Source organism: Microtus ochrogaster, unplaced genomic scaffold (genome assembly GCF_000317375.1).
Source record: "Microtus ochrogaster isolate Prairie Vole_2 unplaced genomic scaffold, MicOch1.0 UNK112, whole genome shotgun sequence".
Classification (NCBI taxonomy): domain Eukaryota; kingdom Metazoa; phylum Chordata; class Mammalia; order Rodentia; family Cricetidae; genus Microtus; species Microtus ochrogaster.
The window spans coordinates 11106-34208 of NW_004949210.1; the positions used below are offsets into that span (position 1 = coordinate 11106).

General features: G+C 45.1%; 1 protein-coding gene across 4 annotated transcripts; it reads left to right on the forward strand.

The window, feature by feature from the left end:
* The first annotated feature begins 1567 nt into the window (after positions 1-1567).
* Las1l (LAS1 like, ribosome biogenesis factor) lies at positions 1568-22356 on the forward strand. 4 transcript variants are annotated; one of them, XM_005371519.3, is made up of 14 exons: positions 1568-1901; positions 2603-2728; positions 3921-3990; positions 5993-6074; positions 7118-7417; positions 7735-7781; positions 8638-8747; positions 11126-11211; positions 11538-11588; positions 11889-12095; positions 12452-12599; positions 17505-18082; positions 20260-20410; positions 22010-22356. In XM_005371519.3, the coding sequence occupies exons 1-14, from the start codon at positions 1708-1710 to the stop codon at positions 22158-22160; spliced, it is 2301 nt and encodes a 766-aa protein (XP_005371576.1). In that variant the 5' UTR covers positions 1568-1707; the 3' UTR covers positions 22161-22356. The 4 variants fall into 4 exon arrangements, with proteins under 4 accessions (XP_005371576.1, XP_026634006.1, XP_005371577.1 ...); XM_026778205.1 differs by having other exon boundaries at positions 20263-20410; XM_005371520.3 differs by lacking the exon at positions 11538-11588.
* Positions 22357-23103: the final 747 nt, after the last annotated feature.

The window sequence follows — 23103 nt, forward strand, 5'->3', positions numbered from 1 at the left end:
GGTTTGACAGAAACAGGGAAGAGAGGAGAATGTTCCAGGCAGCACTAATCTGCTTTCTGGGCAAGAAAAGACATAGAGGCTTAGTAGAATCATGGGCAAAGTGCATTTTAGGAGAAGATGGCTGGGGAAAAGCATATAGAAAGAATTGCAGCAAATTTACCAAAGAGCCAATCACAGCAATTATATGACGGGTACCTCCTGTTCTCTCAGAAGTGCTAAGTTGGAAAATAGCTGCTGCGTGAAGGACGGAGGCCCTAAACATATTCGAGACTGCCTGCAAACTCTTGGAAGGGCTTCATTGGTTGCTTTCTTCCTCACACCTCCAAATTCTAAGGGATTCTTTTGTTGTTGGTATTTTAGGGTTTTTTTTTTGGGGGGGGGTGGCCAGAGTCTCACAACCTTGGCCAGGCATCCTGGTACTCACACTGGCTTTGCCCTCACTGCAAACCCATCTCAGTTTCTCAAGTGCAGAAATTATAGAACTAAGTCATCAAGGAATCAAAAGGAATTCTGCTGAAACTGTTAATTACACCTTCGTGTATACTGAAATCAACAGCACAGAAGACTCAATGAGTTAAAAATCCTACAATTGTAAGCAATGGTAGATAACTGGAGTTGAGAGTAAAATCCTCACCATACAGGTAAACAAAACAAAACCCAGTTCAGGAAAGGGCCAGAGACTTGTCCAAGGCCACACTGATAGAGGCACTATACTCTCGAGATAATTCTAATTCTACTCATTCATTATGCAACAGGCACATACTAACTTACTTATTTCTTATGTTTTTATTTAACATAAAAATAATTGGTTTCTTTCTTTTTTTTTTTTTTGGTTTTTCGAGACAGGGTTTCTCTGTGGCTTTGGAGCCTGTCCTGGAACTAGCTCTGTAGACCAGGCTGGTCTCGAACTTACAGAGATCCGCCTGCCTCTGCCTCCCGAGTGCTGGGATTAAAGGCGTGCGCCACCATCGCCCGGCAAATAATTGGTTTCATTCTGACATTTTCATACACACACAGTGTTGCCCTTTGTTCATATCCACATCCCATCCCCATTACCATCTCTCACCAGTTATGAACCTTCTCACACTATCCTCTTTCCGTCATCCAAACAGGCTGGGATCAGTTTACTCTGTACCAGCAGTTGTCAAGAAAACAGATTTAGTGCTACTCAGTTTTACCTAAATATATGTTATTTTTTTCTGTAGCTGCTCTTCAGTGTCCACAGTAACCTATCGGATTAGGAACTTTTTAAATAATTTAAAGCATATTATCGGGAAAGTACAGTAATGGAGTACAATTCCTCCATTGACCGCCAAGGGGCGCAAAGTATTTTTTTCCCTCTTGGCAGTCCGGACACACTGGTTCCTGTAAGGGACAGAAGACGCGAAACAGCCAGGAAAACAGCAGAACCTAAAAGCTGAAAGCTTGTGGTTCCGGTAAGGCGGCTTTGTGGAGAGAACACTTCCGGCGGCGAGTGCGGGCGTAATCCTGCACGTGGGGCGCATGCCCCACGTTCCAATTGGGCACCCTGCCGCTGAGAGGCGGGCTTGCGTCGGGGTCGCGCTCTCCAATTGGCTGGTGAGGTGGCCGCCGTTTGAAGCGAGGGTCGCACGTTATCGGGAAAGCTGCGGAAGCGCGCGGTACACGGGCGCTTTTCAGGTCTGGTGGGGTTCCAGGACTGAACCTGGTCTTTGATTCCCCCCAGGGATGGACTGCGTGTGGCGTTCGTGGGACGGGAACGACTTCAAAGAGAAACAGCCTCAGCCGCCGCCGTGTCCCGAGAGCATCGTGGTCTCCTGGCTGAGCCGGGCTGAATGGGATCAAGTGACGGTTTATCTGTTCTGCGATGATCAGAAATTGCAGCAGTACGCGCTGAACCGTATTACGGTGTGGCGGAGCAGGTAAGGCGGTGGCGGGGTCAGTCCTCTGACCTGGGTGTTGGGGGTGCCTCACTCCTTCCTTTCTTGAGTTCCCGCGACAGCCTTATTTTCTATAGCCTTCCCCGAAGTTGCCTTCTGGTGCCTCCCTCCCAAGTGCTTGGGGGAGGAGGAGAGGGGGCGGGTTGCAGCCAAGTTCTCGTACTCACCTCGTGGATGAAAACTAGGGTGTATGTCCCCTTAATGTTTTTGGACCGGTGAGGTTTAAGCTTTACTTGCCAAACAGAGGGGACCTGAGCCCAGGACTAAAGGGGAGTAGTTAGACATGCTAGGGTGGCTTTCTGATTCTAGTTAGGGATTGGACTGTGGCTCTTTGGATTGGACGCGGGCTGGAGGTGGCTGCTCAGTTCAGTTTGGGGCGGGGGTGTGATCGTGATTTGCGAGCTCTCTTGCTAAATAGTTTGGGGAGGGTGAGAGAACGAACTGTGTCCACACCACTGCTGCTAACTGTAGTAGCGCATACGTTCCGTGTATCCCAGCCAGCGTCTCACTTCCTTTATTACTGTTGGGTCTCAGGGATTTTGCCCTGTCTTTCCCACGGTGTTTTGTATTCCCATGCACTTCCTCAGTGTGTATTGGGAGTAGAGCGCAGCGACCGAGCTTCTGTGGTAGTGGGTGGGACAGCGAAAGGACTTTTATGATGGTGCTGGACTGTGGCCCTTTAGGTTAGGCAACGACCTGCCCCTGGCAGTGGCTTCTACTGCTGACCTGGTACGCTGTAAGCTCATGGATGTAGCTGGTGGCTTGGGCACCGATGAACTTAGACTGCTCTATGGCATGGCTTTGGTCAGGTAAGACCTGCATGGGGGAAAACTGGGGGGTGGCTTTGGGAACTGGAGGTGGGTAAACCTGGATGAACAAGGCTTGGCTTCAGGTGCTACCTGAACAAAAGCCCTAGGTAGGTCTTTGTGTGTGAATCACCTTGTGATTGTTTATCTTGGTCATGACTCTGCCTTGTTCACAACTATGCCTTGCCCACGCAATCTTTTCTTCCTTTCCAGAAAGCCTTCTCTCTCCTTTTCCCCCTCCCCTTTCTGAAATATGTATTGGTCTGTGAGGGGATGTGAAATTCAGACCATGTGGAGTTTTCAGAACCAAGTGTAGGGCTGTGAGGGAGCATGACATTCAGAACATGTGGAGTATTTAGATCCAACCCAGCTTTGACAATCTGGGTTTCCCCTTCCCTATTAACTTAGTCTCTTAACTTTTCACCAATTCCTTTCTTTGGGCAGGGTTTCATCATGTAGCTTCTATTGGTCTACAGCTCACTTTGTAACTGAGGCTGGCTTCCTACTCCAAGGTGATCCTCTTGCCTCTGCCTCCCTAGTTGCCATTGTTCCCAGCTCAGTGGTTCATTGCTGTAATTTATTGTGGATTGTCCAACCATCTTATCATACCATCACCACCACACATACAGAGGGGACTGGGCTGGGCTCCTTGAACTACTTCTTTTCCTTTTCTCTCCCCTCTGAAAGCTGAACGGTTGCTGAATTGTGGAAGAAAAGACACAGGCTGGGAGCTTCCAATTGAACTGAATCATAGTGGTTCTGAGAATTTCATACATTTTGGGGCAAGGGTTGCCGCTGAAGTTTTCTCATACTTCAAAGCTTTATATATTTCCACTATCTGTCTTGATGTTTTCCCCTTTGTCCTCTGTTTCTGTCATTTATCTGTTCCCCATGTGATGCAGTCATTTGTTCTTATATCTATAGCATATTGTGTTCTATCGTATGTCACGATTATTCCAGACCAAGTTTGCCAAGACCAGAACAGTGTCTTACTTATCTGTATTGTTTCAGTACATAGCATAGTCCCCAGTCAATGTTGGGCTGAGTGGAAATGTCCCTGCTTTGGCTGACACCAATCATAAGAACAGGCCAGTCAGTAAAAAGATTGTAGAAATACAAGATATCAGTAACTTTACAAGGAATTTTGAGTGAAACAGGTTTTTATACTCTACCACTTATTTCTTTCCCATCCCAGGTTTGTGAATCTTATCTCAGAGAGGAAGACCAAATGTTCTAACCTCCCCCTCAAGTACCTGGCTCAGGAGGTATGTGTGATAAAATGGCATTGCATATCCCCTTTTTGTAGGAGGGTGTCTTGACTGGATCATGGTGTAACATGTAAGCAGATTAATCTCATCACTGCCAGGTAGACAGACCCACAAGGAGCATCAGACCCTTAGCTTTCAGGTTTTGTGCTGTTACCACTTGAAAGCGTGTGTTCTGTTGCAGCATTCATACACATATGGTTATACTTTGTTTATTGGTTCCTCTCTCAAATCGTCCTTCCATTTGCTTGCATGTCACGTTCCATTGTTTCCTTTGTCCCTCTCATTAGGTCCTTCCTCCCTCCCCCACAGTCTGCTTTCTATATTCACCGCCTAAACATATACATGCACATCTGTAAATTTAAATCTAGATCCTGCATATGAGAAAATCTATGAACTGGTTGACTTTCTGAGTTTGGCTTATTTTGTTTGCTTCACATCCTGATCTCCTATTCCATCTATTTTTCTACGATACCATACTTTACAACGGAGTAAAATTTCATTCTGTTAATGCTTCATGTTGTCTTCATGTACATGTTGATAGACCTATGGGCTCATTATATATTGCAGCAATTGTGAATCAAGGTAGCAGTAAATGTGGATGCGTAAGTATTTCTGTGGTATTTTGCTTTAGAATCCCTGGCTATATATCCAGGAGTGGTGTAGGTGGATCATATGATAATTTTAATTTTGGTTGTTTAGGAACCTCTATAATGGCCATACCAGTTTACACTCTTGCCAGCAGTGAATAAGGGTACTCTTTTTCCCACATCTCACCAGTATTTACTGTTGCTTGGTTTTCTTTCTTTCTTTTTTTTTTTGTTTTTTGGTTTTTTGTTTGTTTGTTTTTTAGTTTCGAGACAGGGTTTCTCTGTGGCTTTGGAGCCTGTCCTGGAATTAGCTCTTGTAGACCAAGGCTGGCCTCAAATTCACAGAGATCCGCCTGCCTCTGCCTCCTGAGTGCTGGGATTAATGGTGTGTGTGCCACCACCAACCGGTTGCTTGTTTTCTTAATGATAGCAGTTCTGACTGGGTTGAGATCAAATCTTTAAAAAAAAATGATCTTTTCTTAAGACCTAAGGCTCTTGAACAGTATTTCAAATATTTATTGACCATGCACATTTCTTTGAGAAGTGTATGTTAGTCAGTATATTTATTGATTGTACAATATTTTATTGTTTAATTTTGGAGATTCTTTATAGCTATTACTGCCTCTATGATATATACTTGGCAAAGATTTTCTCCCATTTTCTAAGTTGTGCTATCTCTATGTTTTATTATTTTCTTTGATATGCAGACACTTTTAAGTGTCATGCAATCCCATTTGTTGAATCTTAGGATTATGTCTTGTGCTGTCGGAGTCCTTAACAGAAAGAGTTTGACTTGATGATTGAATGTCCAGTTTTACAGTTTTAAAGAAGCAGATTGTTCCCATGGTTCTCATAACTTGCATTTCAGTGGGCTTGGCAAGCTCTGCTTGTCTTGTCTGCAGTCGCCCAGTGAAAGTGAGGAGCCCGACTATACCTCTGGGTAGGGACACAAAAGAGGGTAGTAGTCAAAATGACTGCCCTCCGGGAGCTAGCTGTCTGAGGAAAGAAACAGCTCAGCCAAGCAGCAAGAAAATGCCAGATATTTCTGGCTTGAGTGAGTATGTTAGTTGTGTAGGGGCTTTGAGGGTGGGTATGTTCTCAACCGTGAAAAAACTTCCTGGAGCTCTTGTGGGAGGCAGAGAAGGATAAAGATACCTAAGAAGAAGGAAAGGGCAAAGAGAAGCCAAGAAGGTAATTACTAATGCTCTTTCATAGAAATCTCTTGATGGAGAATGGGTGGAGATAGTTGCCTTTTCTTATTTAACACTACTTCCAATGAGCAGTAAAATATAATCAGGAACCCTGTATTTTAATTACTGGGGATGGATGGTCAGGGTGATTCATCCCTGAGTTTCTGCAAGCTTCATTATTTTCTCATTTCTAATTAAACTCATCCTCTACTCCTAAATCAGGTGAACATTCCAGACTGGATTGTTGAACTTCGCCACAAGTTGACCCACAAGAAAATGCCTCATATAAATGACTGCCGCAGAGGTGAATGTCACTGGGTGTGATACCTAGCACAGTTAAGCTCCTGGGTTTGGGCTGGGTGGCATTTGGGGAAGGGACACAGAGAGGAGGTCCTGGTGTCAGGACCAGAACTTGGGTAAAATATGTTATAGACTCATTTTGGCTACAGTATAAGGGGCTTTCCAAAGCTTGATGATCACAGTATGTAGTATTTTCATATGGAAAAAGCCATATATGAAAATGTATAAAAAATGAAATCAGGATTAGTATTACCTTGTTTTAGGATTCAATATGACTTGGCAGTGTACTGTTCTGGTCCTGTTTTTAAATTTCTGTTATTTTTATTTATATACATGAGTGTGTATTTACTATTTATCTGTGTGTACCTGTAGAGGTCAGGAGAGGTTTTTGGGGCTTCTGAAACTAGGGTCATAGGCAGTCATAAACCACCTGCTCTAGGCACTGGGATCTGAACCTGGGTTCTCTGTAGGTACAATTGCTGTTAGCTGATGAGTCATCTCTTTAGCCCCACTGTTATGGTCCTTTTTGATATTTTAATTATAGGGTATGTTTTCTTAAATTTTGTTATATAGGTGGAAGTAGTCTGAAGGGGTGGGTTGAGAGGTGTAAACCATAGTGTCATGAACTCGGCATTCTTTTTATCTTAATGAACACTCCTTGATTTGGGCTCTTCCCTTGTAATCAGGAAATCGAGATCTGGAAGAGGAAAGCAATTTGGCTAAGGGAATGTAAGTAGCTGGTGTAGCTAGGCTTCAGGTCTCCCATTTACCACCCCTTATTTTATATGTCACCCATGTCTAAGGTCAGTAGTAGTGTTTTTTTTTTCTCCTGGGAAAGATACTAGTGAGCAGGAGAATACAAAGACCAGGCTCAAGAGAGGCTGTATGTGGCTACTTGGGAGTTGAGCCCTGGAGCCGTCTTTTCCTTAGACTTTCCCATTTATACATGCAAAATGAGAGCAGAAGCCCAGAAAGCTAGGAGGCTGCTAGTTACTTGCCCATAGTTGGTCCTATGACATGTCTGCCCCATTCACCCACCTCTCCTAGGTTGCTACTTTGTCCTGAATTGGCTCCAGAAGACATACTGGAGCCGTCAACTGGAGGATACCCTGAAAGAGACCTGGGAGTTGGAAGACGACCAGATAGAGCCAGAAGAACACCAAGAAGTGGAAGGTGAAACTATTGTTGATGTTGTAGTAGAAGCAGAAGTAGAAGCAGAGCCGGAGCCAGAGCCTCAGGAGGATGACAAAGATGAAGAGCTGCCTGTTGAGGACAATGTGAACGATAAAGACAAGAAAGAGGCAGATTCTCCTCCAGAACCCAGTCCAAGATATAAAGAGCTGTACGGTAGGTATTCATGTGGGTAAAGAACACTCAGCTTGGGCTCAGAACTCCTTGTTTCCCTAATGGATCGTTTCTGTGGGATCTAATGAGTCCCAGTATAGAAACTGACTGCTGGAAAGAAACTATCTCACTGGGATAGTTCCGTGATGTAGTGGCTATTGCGTTTGCCCCATGATTTTTCTTGAGTTGTGTGAAGTAAGTGGGGAAGGAATTTTAGTTCTCAGTTTATAGCATAAGAAATGAGATACAAGAGGCTCAGATTCACAGAGGGAATGGGAGGCTGGGCTTCCTTCCCTAACTTTTTTCCATGCTGTTTTCAGAAAAAGCACGGGAATTGCTGGTATCATATGAAGAGGAGCAGTTTAAGGTAAGTGTCCTTGGTGCAGTATGCTGTTACCTGCCACAGGCATTTCTTCCCTCTTGCCAGCTACCTGAGAGAGGAATCTTGAGAAAGAATTTGAAAGTGGCAGAGCATGAGGGAGCTTCTCAGAATTTGGAAGAAAAGTGGCAAAGCATGAAGGTACTGTTTGGAGGGGGTGGGACTAGGAACGAGGAGAGCAGAGTCTAAGCAGATGGTCCTGTGAAGTGATGGAAGGAGGCAAACCCATAGTGATGGTGATGGACTGTCTGCTCTGGTGTAGAGAACTGGGAATGGGCTAGTTGTAGAGCCTTGTGATTCTCAAGATGACCAGCAGGTGGGGCAAATGAGCTTCCCTCCATCAGATGAGACTTGAGGTAGTTTTTATAGAAAGGCTCAGAAATCATTTAGTTCATTCTCCCTTTTTTACAGACAGATTGAAACCTTGGATGAGGAACGGGACAGAGTCAGAGTTATATACATAGTTAATAACTGAAGTAGGATAAGAACTTTGGGTCTCAACAATTCCCTTGCTCCCATAACTCATTTCTCCCATTTGTCCTTACCCTTTGGCTCAAAACTCTCAGCTTATCTCAAACCATATCCTTATCCTTCCATGTGACACCTAGGATCAGAGTATCTGATTATTGGGAGCCACAGGATTTGGAGGGGGAGAGTGGGAAAAGAAGAAACTCTATAGTCATTTTTAGTTGCTGGGCCAATAAAGGAGTTGCGGGCCCATCTTGTGTGCTTTGTTCTGTTCCCTTAAGGGCAATGCTGAGGTACTATGCGAAGGGATCCTAAAGGAATTTGGGGTGGGTTGCTTGGCAGGGTCACACTTCTGATTGACTCTTTTTGCTGTCAGGTGCTGGAGAAATACAGGCATTTACCTCAGGCTGTTAAGGTGTGGAACAACCTTTCTCCGTGTGTACAGTGTATCCTGGAAGAACTCAAAAGCATTACATGGGAGAACAGGTTTGTAACTTGGTAACTCTGGGTTACCTGCTCTCTAGGGTAGAGGACGAAAGCCTCATTGAAATGGATTTCCAAACCATACCTGGTGATGTAGACTTGTAATCCCAGCTATTTGGGAGGTTGAGGTAGGCAGATTGCAAATTCACAGCCTATGCTATAGAATAAGTTCAAAGCCAGTCTGCAACTTATTAGACCCTATCTCAAAATAATAGTTGAGTAGGGAAAAAGAAAAGTGCCTGGGAATATAGCTCAGTGGTATTATGGTTGCCTAGTATGTACAATGCTCTGAATTCAATTCTTAGTACCAGAAAGGGAAAGCAGGTGTCATATTCTAGCTAGCTGATCTCTGTTGTAGGAAATCCTAGAGGAAATCTTCCTCCCTTTTATGGTGACTATGTCTTCTGTATGGTGTGCCTCTAACCCTGCTAGCCACCAGGTTGCCTGCTGTGAGTTACTAGAACAGCCAGAGTTAGGAGTGCCTTCCCTGGCAACTAACACCTTGCTACCTAGTCATGCCTAGGCAGACAAAGGCAGGGCCTTCTTAGGGTGTGGCCGCTAGAGACTAAGTTCCCTCCTCTCCCACTCAGTACTGCTGTGGTATGTCTCCCTGCCCACAATTCAAGCCGAGTAGGCAAAAATGTTGCTCTTGTTTATTCTGCCTAATTCAATTTGAAAGGGCTTTGAAGGACTCACTACCAACAGCAACCTGTGGAGGCAGGCTGGGAGTGTGATGTGGTTCAGTGGTAGAGCAGTTGCCTAGTGTGCACAAAACCTTGGCCTTGATATCTCCAGTGCCAAAAGGGAAGAAAGAAAAGATGAAACAAAAAACTATGGAGGTAAATGCTGGCCCTACAGTGAAGGAAAGTTAAAAGATATCTAAGACGCAGAGTTGAAGAATCTATACTAGATCTGTTATAGGTGAGTTTGGATGGAAGCTTGTCATGTAAACTGGGATTACTCTTGTTATCTTGTCTTTATTTCCAGGAGACTAGTTCCAAAGGTGATGGTGCTGTTATGGGTTTTTGTTTGTCTCTTTTGTTTTTTGAGACAGGGTCTCCCTATATATAGCTCTGGCAGGCCTCAAACACACTATGTAGACCAGGCTGTCTTGGAACTCCGAGATTTACCTGCCTGTGCTTTCTGAGTGCTCAGATTAAATGTGTGCACCCCACCATGCTTCCACAGGCATTTCACTATAATTTGCCCATGCTAGACTTCTTGACTCTACCCTTCAGCAAAAGTCTGAGGAATAGCTTCTCCAGCAGCTGGGAAGAACTACCCCTGTGCCCTACATAGTAGTATCTGCCCTTTTGTGCTGAGCAGACAGCTGGTGCCTGTTTTAAGTTTTAAGCTACTTACTTGAGATGAGGGATGATTGGAAGGACAATTATTTTCTCAAACTTGGTCTGATGGATAGAAGGAACTGACTATGTTGTCGGCCCTCTAGATACTAGGACATCATGAAAGCTTATTGACTCCTTTAGACCTAGTCAGCTAGGAGAGGTTGTTAGCAAGCCAGTAGCTGTAGAGAATTCACTGTTGATGATTTAAATTTGAGCTAGATGAAGCTGAGAAATCTCCCCTATTGGTGAAGTTTTCAACCCCTCTAACTTTGATCTGGGTTCTCGTACAAAGTTTTGAATCATATTTGGACTAGCAATTGAATACCTAACATTCCAACTTGTAGGATCTAAAAGAAGGTAGTAAGAAGGGAATGTGTAGAGGACAGAGAAAGGGGCAGGAGAAAGAAAACTATTGTAGGGACTGAGCTCTAACCTAGGCATTTATTCTGTTATTTGACTTGTTCAGTCACCACTGCCATCATTTCTAGACATCACATCACCATGCGCTTGGTACATGAGTGTTTAAAGCCCACTAATTCTAGACTCTGGCTCAGCTCCTCCCCCAGGAACCTGAAGCCTAAAAGCTATTGTCGCCTACTTAGTCCCTCCCACTGACTCTGGCCATTTGAACCAGAGACATTAGCTGTTTTGGAAGTGTTGCAGGAATAGGTGAGTCTTCTGTCAGCTTACATTTTAGTGTTTGCTTTTTTTGTTTTGTTTTTGATTTTGTCTTTCTTCTTTGTGCTGGGAATCAGGCCCTGGCCCTTACGCACACTGTGCTAAGTCTTGTACCAATGAGCCCCAGCCAATGGTACAAACTGATATTTCTGTTTTAAATAGCCAATGAATCAATGCAGTATATTTGGAAAGGACACCTTTTTCTTCCTTCGAGACTGAGGTTTGTTATGTTACCCAGGGTGGTTCTGAACTTAAGGATGCTTTTGCCTTGGCCTCCTGGTCTCCTGAGTAGCTGGGATTGTAGGCATGTGCAACCGTGCCCTCTAAATTATGTCTAAAAATGTCTGTTTGCTTTAGGGATGCTGTGCTGGATGCTTTTCTGGACGAAGGCTTCCTTATCCCCACTTTCGAGCAGTTGGCAGCTTTGCAGATAGAGTATGAAGGTAGGGTCCTGGATGTCCACAGGACTCTTAGGGTTCTGTGTTTCTTGTGTGCGAACTCCAGAAGTGGGCTGGAGTGTGGGGTGGGACAGGACTGAAACTTCAGCCCTTTGGCTGAACAGAATAGACAGTCCTGCTGATGCATAGTAGTGGGACTTTCTTTAGGTGACCTTGAATTGGTCAAGGTGGGTAGGGATGGGTAGGGCGGCGGTTTCTTAACACTGTTGTTGTGCCTTGTTAAATATGATTTAGCCACTAGCTAGAGAGCTAGAACAGCAGCATTGGAAGGGCCTTGAGAGGTCATCTAGTCCAACATCCTCATGTTACAGATGGTCAGACTGAGGTCCAGAAAGGGGAAGTTACTGAACCAAATTCACACAGTGAGTTATCGACAAAGCTGAAGTCAGAATCAGAGCTCTTTTTCTTTTGTATTTGGTTTTGTATCAGTTGTTGTTTACCAGATACTAACTGGTTTCTTTTTCCCTGCTGTTCTGCTTTCCTTTCCTCTTGCTCTGCAATGGCAATTCTTGTTGTTGGGACTTGGGTATGTCTGTTCTTTCTCTTTGGTGTGCATTTTTTCTTCTCCCCCTCTTGCTGGCTTGCTTTTGGTGCTCTCTCATTCTTTTGCTCTTGACCCCATTGCCCTTCCCATCCATCAACGGGTATCCCTCACAAACCAGAAAACATCAACTTGAGTGACGTCTTGGTGCCAAAGCCATTCTCTCAGTTCTGGCAGCCACTGCTCAGGGGCCTGCACTCCCAGACCTTCACACAGGCCCTGCTGGAGAGGATGTTCTTTGAGTTGTCTACCTTGGGGAGCACTGGGATCCGGTCTACCTACATCCTTAGATGGACTGTTGAACTGATCGTGGCCAACACCAAGATTGGTGAGGAAAACTAGCCCTCTTCCCAGGGCCCAGGCATCTCAAGCAGAAGCATATGCCAGTGGTCTCCGCTCTGCTGTAAAGTACCACCATGTGGACAGCTCCCTTGTTAAAGGTTTAAAGTTGCTCAAGAGAGTCCTGTGGGGAGTAGTGAACAAATAGATTTCCCTTTTCCTTTCTCTTCTCAGAGCCAAGTAAATTGGGCACTCTGGATGCTTTGCACAGTTGGAAAATACAGGGTGGAGATTTGAGGGGGTGGGCGGTGGGGGGGTGATGAGGGATTGATCCTGAATTTCGAGGTCAAAGATTGGGTGGAGGACTCACCTGACTCTTTATCTTAAGCCTCTGTTTTCTTTCAGGACGGAATGCCCGGAAGTTTTCTGCAAGCCAATGGGAAGCAAGAAAGAGCTGGAGGCTGTTCAACTGTTCTGCCTCCCTTGATTGGCCCCAGGTGGTTGAGTCCTGCTTGGGCTCACCTTGCTGGGCCAGTCCCCAACTCCTTCAGCTGTAAGTCTTAGTTCCCTCTGGTAATAGGGTATGGCCCTGGAAGCCACAGGGCCTCACAGCATTAGACTGGCAGAGTTGGAAGGCTCCTTTGGAGAATTCTATCCTGGTATCCCATTCCTTCCAGTAACAGATTGGAGAACTGAGTCTGGAAAGGGGAGGGGTAGGATGCTGCTTCCTATGATCATTCCTTTTAAGACTTGGCTAAACTGAGTCTGGTGTGAGAATGCTTAGCATAGTGGCCTGCACAGAGTAAGTGCACAGTAAATGGTAACTGTTGTTTATTATTGAACCCAGGTCTTCTGGCTCGAAGTCCAGTGCTATCTCCTCTATGTGCTTCCTAAAGTATACCTTTGATAGTTAGACAACAATCCCCAATGCCTTCTTAGCAGAATGAAGGTTTAACCTGACATCCAATTATATTTGTGTTTCTGGACCTACCTGTCATGGTAACCATATCTCTTGTGAGTCCCTTTATTCAGTTCTCTCTAAGTTGTGTGCTCAGTTGGAGTGTTGTTTTGATTCCTGTAAATATCTGTGGTTGTTTGCCTTTTCCTCTTTTCTGTCACTTCCTGGCCCTAAGCTACTTCCCTCATTCTCCTGAAAGCCTTTAGTCCCTGATTCTCTTCCTGCTTTCTAGAGCAGTATTTGTCATTCGAGTGACCCATTTGTCCCGCATTTCCTCAACTCCCGGAGATTTTCATTCTGTACTGTACACAGCAGCACATTTCCATTATTCCGAGCTTTCTTCCTCTGAAAGCTGACATCCCAGCATTCTACTTGGTGACCATGTCTTGTCCTTTCATTTTCACCCCCTATCCCTTGACACTGCTTTTCCCTGTGTCCCAACCGCCATCCCTTTATTTCTTTCCTTTATTTCGCTTCCTCAGCCTTGTCTGTAGTTAATCACATCACTTCTCTTTGGCACCTTCTGTTCTTGTGATCCTTCGACAGTGTCTGACTTACAGACTCCCAGGCTGGGATTCATTTCCCAGCTCTGTTTCTTCCTTCCCTCAGCCTGGGTAGCTAGTCCAGCTTGCCCTGAGAAAAACACAGCACTGCTCGTTGCTGCCAATGTAGCTTTACACTTTCTAGTCTCCCGCCAGGCTTCAGTTCTATGTTTGCGCATTTGTTACTGACCACTTGGGCTCCAGTCCTGGACTGTTTTAAACACATCCCATTGACCTCTAGTCCTTCCATTTGACCCTAGCTTCCTTCAGTACATGAAGGCATGTATCAGGTCTCCCTCAACCTGACGTTGAGTCTTCTTGAGCTGGTCTGTCTCTAAAGTCAACACCACCAATCTCAGTTTGAGGTGGCCTTGCACTGCATCAAAACCCATTCTCTGTCTGTGCTTCGGAGGCCGGCATTGTTGGGGCCCCACCGCAGTTTCTCTTTTGCTTAGCTGGTTCTTACTCTTTATGAATGTGTCTGAGGTTTTTTTTTTTTCATGTTAAAGGAGTAATAATACAAACAGTATCTGCTTTGACCATGCATATTTTTGTTTGCTTATTATCAGCTTGGCACTTTTTTCCCCTATCTCTCAAAAGTGGTTTTCATGCAGCATCTTGATTTTCTCTTTTCCTCCTTAACCTGCTGCGGTTTTGTTGGTACTCGGTCCCAAAGCTGCCTTGACCTAATTATCTAAACCAGGTCTCCTCATTAATTTCTATATCTGCTACGTTAATGCTGAATGCCATACCCTCCTGGAAATGCCAGTGTTTATTTCCTGTCCATATAAACTTCTCAGCTCACATCTCCTTAGTCTAGTCCTTTTCCTCCACAATTCAGCTTCCTCTATCCAACTGTATGTTCAACATCTGCCTTTGAATGGGCAGTCCAGTGCGAGAGCAGATCCTTTATTGTTGCAGATCTCACTTGGTGGTAGTACAGTCTAACCTTTGTTGACTCCTAAATAGTTTCCAAATTTGAGATTTATGTTGCCGTGTCTACCCCGCCCCCCTGTGTCTCCTTCCTCCCTCTCCTAGACTAAGCTTTGCAAGGGCAAGAGCTCTGCATTAGCTCTCTGTACTCTAGTGTATTACACAAATCCAGTCACCAGGCAGACTTTAGTAAATGCCATTGAACTCAGTGAAATATCCTCTGCCGTTTCCTTAGCAGCAGTGCTTATATTGGTAGGACATGACCCAGTGTGTGAGGAATGAGTGAAGTGGAAGACTGGATGCCAAGACTGTGTTAGTTTCCTCATCCATCTATTTGATCCAAAAGTCTTTCTTGAACCCTTAGTGGCATCTGGGCTACAATCATATTTATAAACTAAAAATGTGGCCTTACAGACAAATTCAGCCAAGGCAGGAGCTTCAGGAGATGGGACCAAGCTGTACAGCCACACTGCCAGATGTGTGAGCTCTGGATTAGAAGTGATGTGAATGAGAAATGGAGAAACAAACTAGCAGTTTATGGAGGAGTCAGGTTAGAGCATCAAAGGAAGCACTTGTGCATTTCCAAAAGGAAAAATCAAGGAAGTTCTTAAAAGTGTAGAAGGAATGTAGGATGTGTTTGTACTTGGGGGAGGGAGTGAAAAGAGCAGAATGGAGAGGTTTGATTAGATGGCCTTCAAGGTACTTTCCAATCCTAAGTGCCTGCAGAGTGGAAGCTGCTGGTCTTGGAGAAGTCTGGACCACAGAGATCTTCTCCCAACCCAAGCATATCAGAGGGATGCGACACATGCCAGCAGTAACAGCGGCTCACCTGGGTACGATTCCTTGTGCACAGATCCTACCTTTCTCAGATAATCAATGAATTTGCATCAAATCACCCATTATACAGAGTGGGAAATAGAGGTGTTGTGCCTAGGTATGCTACAGTTAAGGCCCAAACCCCCTGTAGCTTGTCCTTATGTCTGAGGTTTTCTTTAATGTTCCACATAGATTGAGCTATGGCAGAAAACCTGTTACTATGTGAATATAGAACTCTGTTTTTGTTTTTTTCCAGAGAAAATATAAAAGATACCACAGATAATTAAGTATTAGGCATCACGTTTCTTTTTTCAGTAGGCTATTTCCTTTAATTTGACACAGCAGTCTTGGGAGGTGGAAGTATAATACATTTTCACAGATAGGGTATCTAGGGACTAAGGATTGCAGTACCTTAAAATCACAGTGTTTTTTGAATAGTGGGATGAGAATCGGGACCTGAGTTCTGTGGGTCTAAAGTCCACTTTCTTTCTACCAGCCTAAACCCATGACCTCAGTCTCAGGCTGCCACAGGCATAGTCAGGAAAGAGGTGCATTTGATGATTTGTATCAGTACAGCACCTAATGGGCCGGCTAGAAGCTGGGCACAGGGGACGGGTAATAAGCAGCAGGGACAAGGCATCTTGCCAACGTCAAGTGCCTGAGGACATTTATTATTAATCACACTAATGGACCCCAGTGAGAGGGTAGGCTTTCTTCCTGCCTTTTCCTCACATAAAGCCGTACGCATCCAGGAGCTTCCCTCAGCTAGGCGATCAGCTCGATATCAACGAGTGTCCTCTTGGAATATGAAATGAGTTCTGCCAACAGGGACTCCCAGTCCAGTCGGTAGATCCCAGCTCTGTCCCCAGAGACCAGTGGCCAGTCATTTGCGACCAGTCTGCATGCGCTGCTTGTGCTCTCTCTGCAAAACATGCCTAGTTCACATTCTACACTTCGAGAAGGACATGCCCCATCCCTCCATCCTGCTGTGTGTCCCACAGTGCCGGCCACCTCTTAGGGGCCAGGCTCTGTGAGCTGTGCTCACCTTCATCCTCCCCAGCAGCTCCGTATCTGTTAGTGGTTTTGTTGTTAGCACCGTCTGTTATGTGCACAGTATCATCTTGTTGGATTCTCCTCTGTTGGACCCTTCCCGTTGGTCACCAAGCCGTGCTCTTTGTGTGTTTGTCCTTTACAGCTTCCTCCCTGCCATGTCTACCAACAGTGCCTGAGGTCCTCCCTAACCAACTGTTTTGAGTTGTGAAAACAGGTGCCTCCCTGGTCTTCCTGCCTCTAGGCTCCCCGCCCTGGCCATCCTCCCTCCATGTGGTTAGCATGGTGATCTTCAGAAACGGGGACTTTGACCTGTCCTCAGAGTTGGCAGATGGCCTGCCCCATGATGCACACACTTCCCTTCCCAGCCTTCTTTTCTTCCCACAGCTCCCCAGCACGGGCCTTGCCCTCCCGCCAGGCTACTCTGGCCACAGGCAGTGTGCTCCCTCTTGTCCCTGGGCTACCTGGGCCTCACCTACATGAAGCCCTCCCCAGTCTCTGCTCCCTCCTTGAACTTTCTGCTTCCCCTTAGCTCCTATAGCACGCACAGTCAATTAACAGTGCTCATCAGGCCTCCCTTCCACATTCGCTTTGTCTCGTCAACTGCTGCTGTTTTCTTTCTTTTCCTCCATTCCAGGCTGGGCTGTAGCTGCTCCCATAAGGAATCACACATTGTGTTCCATGCAGAAGAAACCCAGCACACTCCCACCATATCCTTGGCCCTCAGGATAGAATCCTCACTAGGCCCAAAGGAGAGACTGTTCTCCCATTCTGATTTCCAGTCCCATATGCCCATTTAGGCTAGTTTATATTTATGTAGTGTTTGAGTGCAGACTAGTAGCTGTCACTCATTGCCTGTCACTGTGTACTAGACACTCAGCCAGGCATTCTAGGTGAGCTTTATTTCCTCCTCCCAAGAACCCTAGAAGTTAGATTCTGTTATTGTCTTCATTTTAATGAGGATAGAAGCAAAGCGTAGAGATGTGCCAGAGAGCTGAGCTAGCATACATGTTCCTGTTTTGCATTCTCTGTGCTCTATTGTGCTGCCCTTCAGAGGCAGGTATGGAAGTTAAGAGAATAAGTTCAAACCCCAGAGTGCTGGGCTATGAACTGACTTGAGACCTTGACCTTTTCCTACTCCATCCCTCCGTTTGCTTAGAGTCTTCAACGCCATGGGACAGGTCTTGCCCGATGGGGAGCAGGAGAAGCTGCTGCGTGTCTGTTCCATTTATACTCAGAATGGAGAGAATGGTGTGGCAAAGACAAGTGTAGGTTCCTCTTCCGCTGGGAAAAGTCCATACACATTGGATACCTTACATCAGGACCCAAAACCATCTGGTGCCAACTGTGAGTCTGAAGAAAATACTCAACAGAAGGATCAAGGCAGCCTTAAGGATGCCAAGCAAGGGGAGGAAAAGGAGAATGAGGAGGAGGAGGAGGAGCAGGAGAATGAGGTGGAGCAGGATGAGGATGAGGAACAGGAGCAAAAGGTCTTTCAAGATCAGATGGAGGAAGATGTAGAGGAAAGTTATGACTTGATAGAGGAAGAAGAGGAAGTGGATGAGGATGAAGATGACGATGATGATGATGACGATGACGAAGACGACGATGATGATGAAGACAGAATGGAGATGGAGGCTTTCTCTCTCATGAAGGAATCCTACGATTTTGAGAATACTAGGGTCATGTCCTGGAAAAGGGAAGCTTTGCAGGGTTCAGCATGGCAAGTAAGCTCTGGTAAGTAGCCCTTAAATCCACTTCCTTTCTTCTTTCAGTGATTGCCTCCATTCTTCATTGGCCCTTCCTCTGTTTTCAGTCTCCCTCTGCCTCTCCTCCCACCTCTCTTAAGATTCAGTGTCACAATGTAACCCTAGACTTGAGATCCTGTAGCCTTAGCCTTCTGAGTGCATGCCCCACTGTCCTCAGCTGTAACTCTTTGAGATGGGGTTTCACTGTGCTGCCTACACTGCTGTTGTTCCTGTGGGTTCAAGTAATCCCCCTTTCAGCCTCCTGAGTAGGTAGAATTATAGTGTGATGCCCTTGTGCTCTGCTGGCTGACTCTTGAGGCCTTCCTTCACCCTAAGAATAGATGAGAAAGGGACAGGATGTAGATAGTGTGTGGCAAGCCTTAGGCACCCAGATACATGGATGGCAAGTGGCTTCACATAAGTAGCACATTTAAGTAAGTGCCTGCGTGTGATCTTACCTGGGCAGTAAGAGGGAAAGAATGTGGTAGACCAGGGCCGCGTATGTATTAGGGCACATGCTTTCGTGTACACTAAGAGTGCTTTCTGTATACACATAGAGACTGACTGGTGGTAACTAGTTTTTGCTGTGTGTATTGGAACCTGGGGTATTAAGTCAGAAAAACTGGAGACAAGATCAAAAGAAAATAGAGAGTGGTTCAGATGTTAGGTGTTCATCCAAGTCCATGAGATTGAAGCCCAGAGGGGATGCAGGGGAGGCTTGGTGATGGAGAGTGAGGTGCATGGGTCCTTTTCTCTGCGGGTAGTTTTTTGAATGACTTCATTTAGTTTGAGGAGGAGCCTTAATGGAAACAGACATGGAGCAAATAGAACAGTCAATATGGGGTGGTACATATCTGCATGCACATGGAAACCAGAGGCAGGGGCGTGGTCTGTGTGCCAAAGCCTGGAGAAGGAAGGAAAGCAGCTGAGCCCAGTGAGGAGTAAGATAGAATCAAGAATTGAATGAGCTCGTGGGAAGATCTGTAGCCTTTGCCCTATGAAGACAGGTATGGAAGGGTTGTGGTATAAAAACTCGAGTGGGAGTGCCAGGAGTGAGTGAGCAGTGTGTCTGTCTGTCTCTCTCTGTCCATGTCTGTGTGACATTTGACAGGTAAATTGTGAAATAGTGACAGAAAAACCTCTTAGGGCAAGGAAAGCTGAGAGGTTGGGGATTTGTAAATAGCAAAAGGGAGAGGAATTGGCACCGGAACAGTTGTGTCTGTGGGGTAGGGTGGGGTTAGATGTGGGTGGAAGAGAAAAATAGGGGAGGTGAAGAGAATCTCAAGTAGGCCATAGTGTTGTGTTTTCTGAAGAGAAAGCAAGATCAATTGAGACACATGAGATCCAGAAAGTGTCTGTGAGGGAAGGTGGGAGCCTGCAGAAGGGTTTATGACTAGGCAGTGAGAGCCATTTAGAATCGGCTCTGTGCTGTAGGAAAACCGGCTCATCAGCCCACTTTTTTTCTGTAAATATTTTTATTTGATATTTTAAAATTAGTCTAAGTTTTTATGAAAGTATACATTATATGTTAAAGATATTTGCCACCATACCTTCCTATCATTTTATATTCCTCTTTCATTAGCTTGCCTTGCTTCCCTAGACAGTTAAAATGTGTACTTTAATGTGAGATGTGCAGTACATGATTTTATGCATCTATGTAAGATAGATAGCACAAATAAGAGAAGGCCTGGTATTTGTCTTTCTGAGATTGGCTTACTTAATATGGTTTTCTGCCATAGCATCCATTTTCTGTAGAGCTGGAAAAACCCTTGATATTTATGTTACCTTTCCTTTATTCACTCCTCTGTTCTTGAACACCTAGGTTGGTCCCATGGTTTGGCTACTGTGAATAATGCTGTAATAGGCACTGATGTGCAAACATCTCTGTGATACATTGATTTTTGAAATCCTTTGGGTAAATACGGTACTCTGGGTTTTTGTTGTTGTTTATTTTTTTTGTTTTGAGAAACCATTATCCTGACTCCCACAGTGGCTGGACTAATTTACATTCCTATCAGCAGTATATGAGAGTTCCCTTTCCGTATCTTTACCAGCATTTATTGTTACTTCTTTTTTTTTAATGACTGCCTTTCTAATTAAGATGGAGTCTGAGTATAGTTTTGACTTTTCCCAAGCTTACTCTTGCCACTTTTCTTTGTTATACAGAAGATGTGCGATGGGGTGCATTCCCTATAGGCCGAATGCCAGGTCAGACTGACGACCCAACAGAACTTTTGTTGGATAATTACGACACCATGTATCTTTTGGACCAACCTGTACTCGAGCAGCGGCTAGAAGCCCCAAAGTCCAGGAGTAGGTGAGTACCTGTGGCAGTGGGCTTTCTCAGCCCTTTGACTGCCTCTGATGGATGAAGAGGAAACAAAAGTGGGTCGGATGAGTCAGTGGTTATCCCTTGTTAGTATTCCTATTTCTTTTCCCTAGTATAGGGAACCAGTGGAGTAGTCACACATGATTTGATGCCCCTTCCAGGTTGAGTCCAGTTTGTATACAAGTGCTTCTCTGTATGCATTTGTCTATGGGCTATTGGAATTGAGAGTCCATTCCTGTTCTGCTTGCTTATTCCCTAGGAGATGACTTGAACTCCCCTTCACTTGGGCATTCTAGGGGAGGACTCTAAAATCTAATTGCCCCAGAAGCAGATGAATAGAGGAGGTAGCTGGGGAAGCCAATTGGAAGTGGGATTCCATTATAAGAGGCCCCTTTCTCCGCCAACTAACCTGGCCCTAGGAAAGCTTGGCTTAGTGAGTGCCAGGGCATATAGAGCTGTTGACTTGGCCCATCTTTGTAGCCCTCTTCCATTAGTAGTTGGTATACGAAATGCCAACCCTTACTTTGCTCAGCTTCACCCTTGACTTGGCTATGTGACTTTGGGCAGATTCTTTCTTATTTAACTCTGGACCTTAGTTTCTTTGTAAAGTTGTGGGTGATGGGAAGGGGTGGGACTATTATTTCTAAGGTTTTTTTTTTCAGCTATAGTATTATAACTATAGTACTGGAAAGATGGCTCACTGGTTAAGAGCACTGCCTGGTCTTCCAAAGGTCCTGAGTTCAATTCTCAGCAACCACATGGTGGCTCACAACCATCTGTAGTAAGATATTGTGCCCTCTTGAGGAAGAGACCTGGTCAGTCATCCTCATCATGAAAGCCAATATGGACAAGTTCAACAGAACCACCATACATGGGCTGCTCATGCATGCTTCAGCATTGCCAGGGAATAATTTTATTTTTTCATTCATCCACTGTAACTATAGATCTGCCTGAGTGAAGGCTGATAGCTTAGCTATCAACTAGATGGCACCTCATCTAGCTGGAAGGACCTTTGATCTACAGGAAGCAGGAACTCAAAGAGTATTTGTTAGGTTAGGGAGACAGAGGATAATTGTGTACCTCAAGCAGTCTTAAAATATGGAGCAGGGTTGGGTCACATTAACTCTATATCCCAAGCCTCATATTGAGCCCCTTAACTCACTATTAGATGTGAGAGGGATCCACCCAAATGTCCTTTGGGTCCTAAGCTCTAGGACCTTGGAAAGAGGCTCTACAGAGGCAGCCAGCCACTCTGTTATCCTCCTGGAGCTGAGGTGGGACCTCTGTCCCTTAGTCTCAAGCAATACATGAGATTTAAGCTAGTTTCTGTACTGCAGTTCTGTGTAATGCTTCACTTGAGAAGTTCTAATCTCATTTCTTCCTTTCATGGGCAGGGCAATGGGCAGGGAGCAGAGCCACCCCTGGTTCTCACCTGAAATCATTTGTCAAGAGTAGCTCCTATCTGTGTATAAAAACAGGCAGGCAGGAAGTTGGCCTTTCGCACAGGCACATACAAGTCAAGCTCCCTTAGCTCCTCCGGAGTTTAGAGCACCTCTTTCCCTGACTGACTCCCCATCTTCTCTGCAGCGCTTTGAGCCTAAGTTGTTGTGGAGGCAGTAGCAACTCTAGCAGCAGCAGCAGTAGCAGCAGCAGCGGCGGCGGTAGCGGCAACTTGGAGGGCCTTCTCTGGAACCAGGGACAACTGCATGGGCTCAAAGCTGGCCTGCAGCTCTTCTGATGACTGTCCTTATGCAAGTGGCCTTGAAGCCCCGCTATATTTCACAGCCCAGAGTCCATCCATGGTACAGACTGAACAACCTGGGAAATAGTTCAGATCAGCTGTATCAATTTAGCTTTCCACCGCAATAGAAATTTGAATATTTCTCCAGATTTTCTGTTTTGTTTTGAAAAATAATAAACAGATTTTTTGTCATGGTGTTTGTGAGATGAGGGTGTGTCTTCTGAGTTAGATACGTGTAATTCTCCCTTTGTTTTGTGGATATTCTATAACAGGTGACATGGTAACAAGGGTTTTAAGTAGGAGCTGGAGTCTGGGGCCTATTAAGTATACCAATTGCTTTCATAACTAGACTGTAGGCATATCTTCTGCCTGACTCCTTAATACTTATTTCTGCATCGCACCCCTGTAATGTGGGCAAGCCTACATGAAAGCATCAGGGCCCAGAAAAGAGGCATAGCTGGCTCTAGAGTCCAGGGAATAACTGGGGCGTGGGGCTTGGTGGGGACAGGAGGTAGCAGGGAGTGGGATCCAGTTTTTCTTTTAGCAAGCAACAAACTGAAAAACCAAGAAAAAGAAAAAGCTGGAAATATGGTATACTTTGTCATTTGGCTTAGAAAAGATACAGTATACTTCTGCAGTCATGTTGGAGCTTTAAGATATATCTTAGTGATGTCAGCCCCTGTTTTCAGTCACCTTACCTCATAGTGCCTATTCTCTATCAGACCCTTTAGCCTGATGAGGAAGGACAGAGTTACTTAGGCTTCTTCCAAGTATTTTAAGGTGTTTCTATAAATAGCTGCTCCAAGAAATGTTAAAACTTTATGTTGGAAATGCTGTTTCAGAACCCAGTCAAGGTGTTTTGTGCCCTGCCTACCCCCAATCCACTCCAAGCTGCAGATGGTACTCAGAGCCTCAGCCATGGTAACCAAATATTTTCATC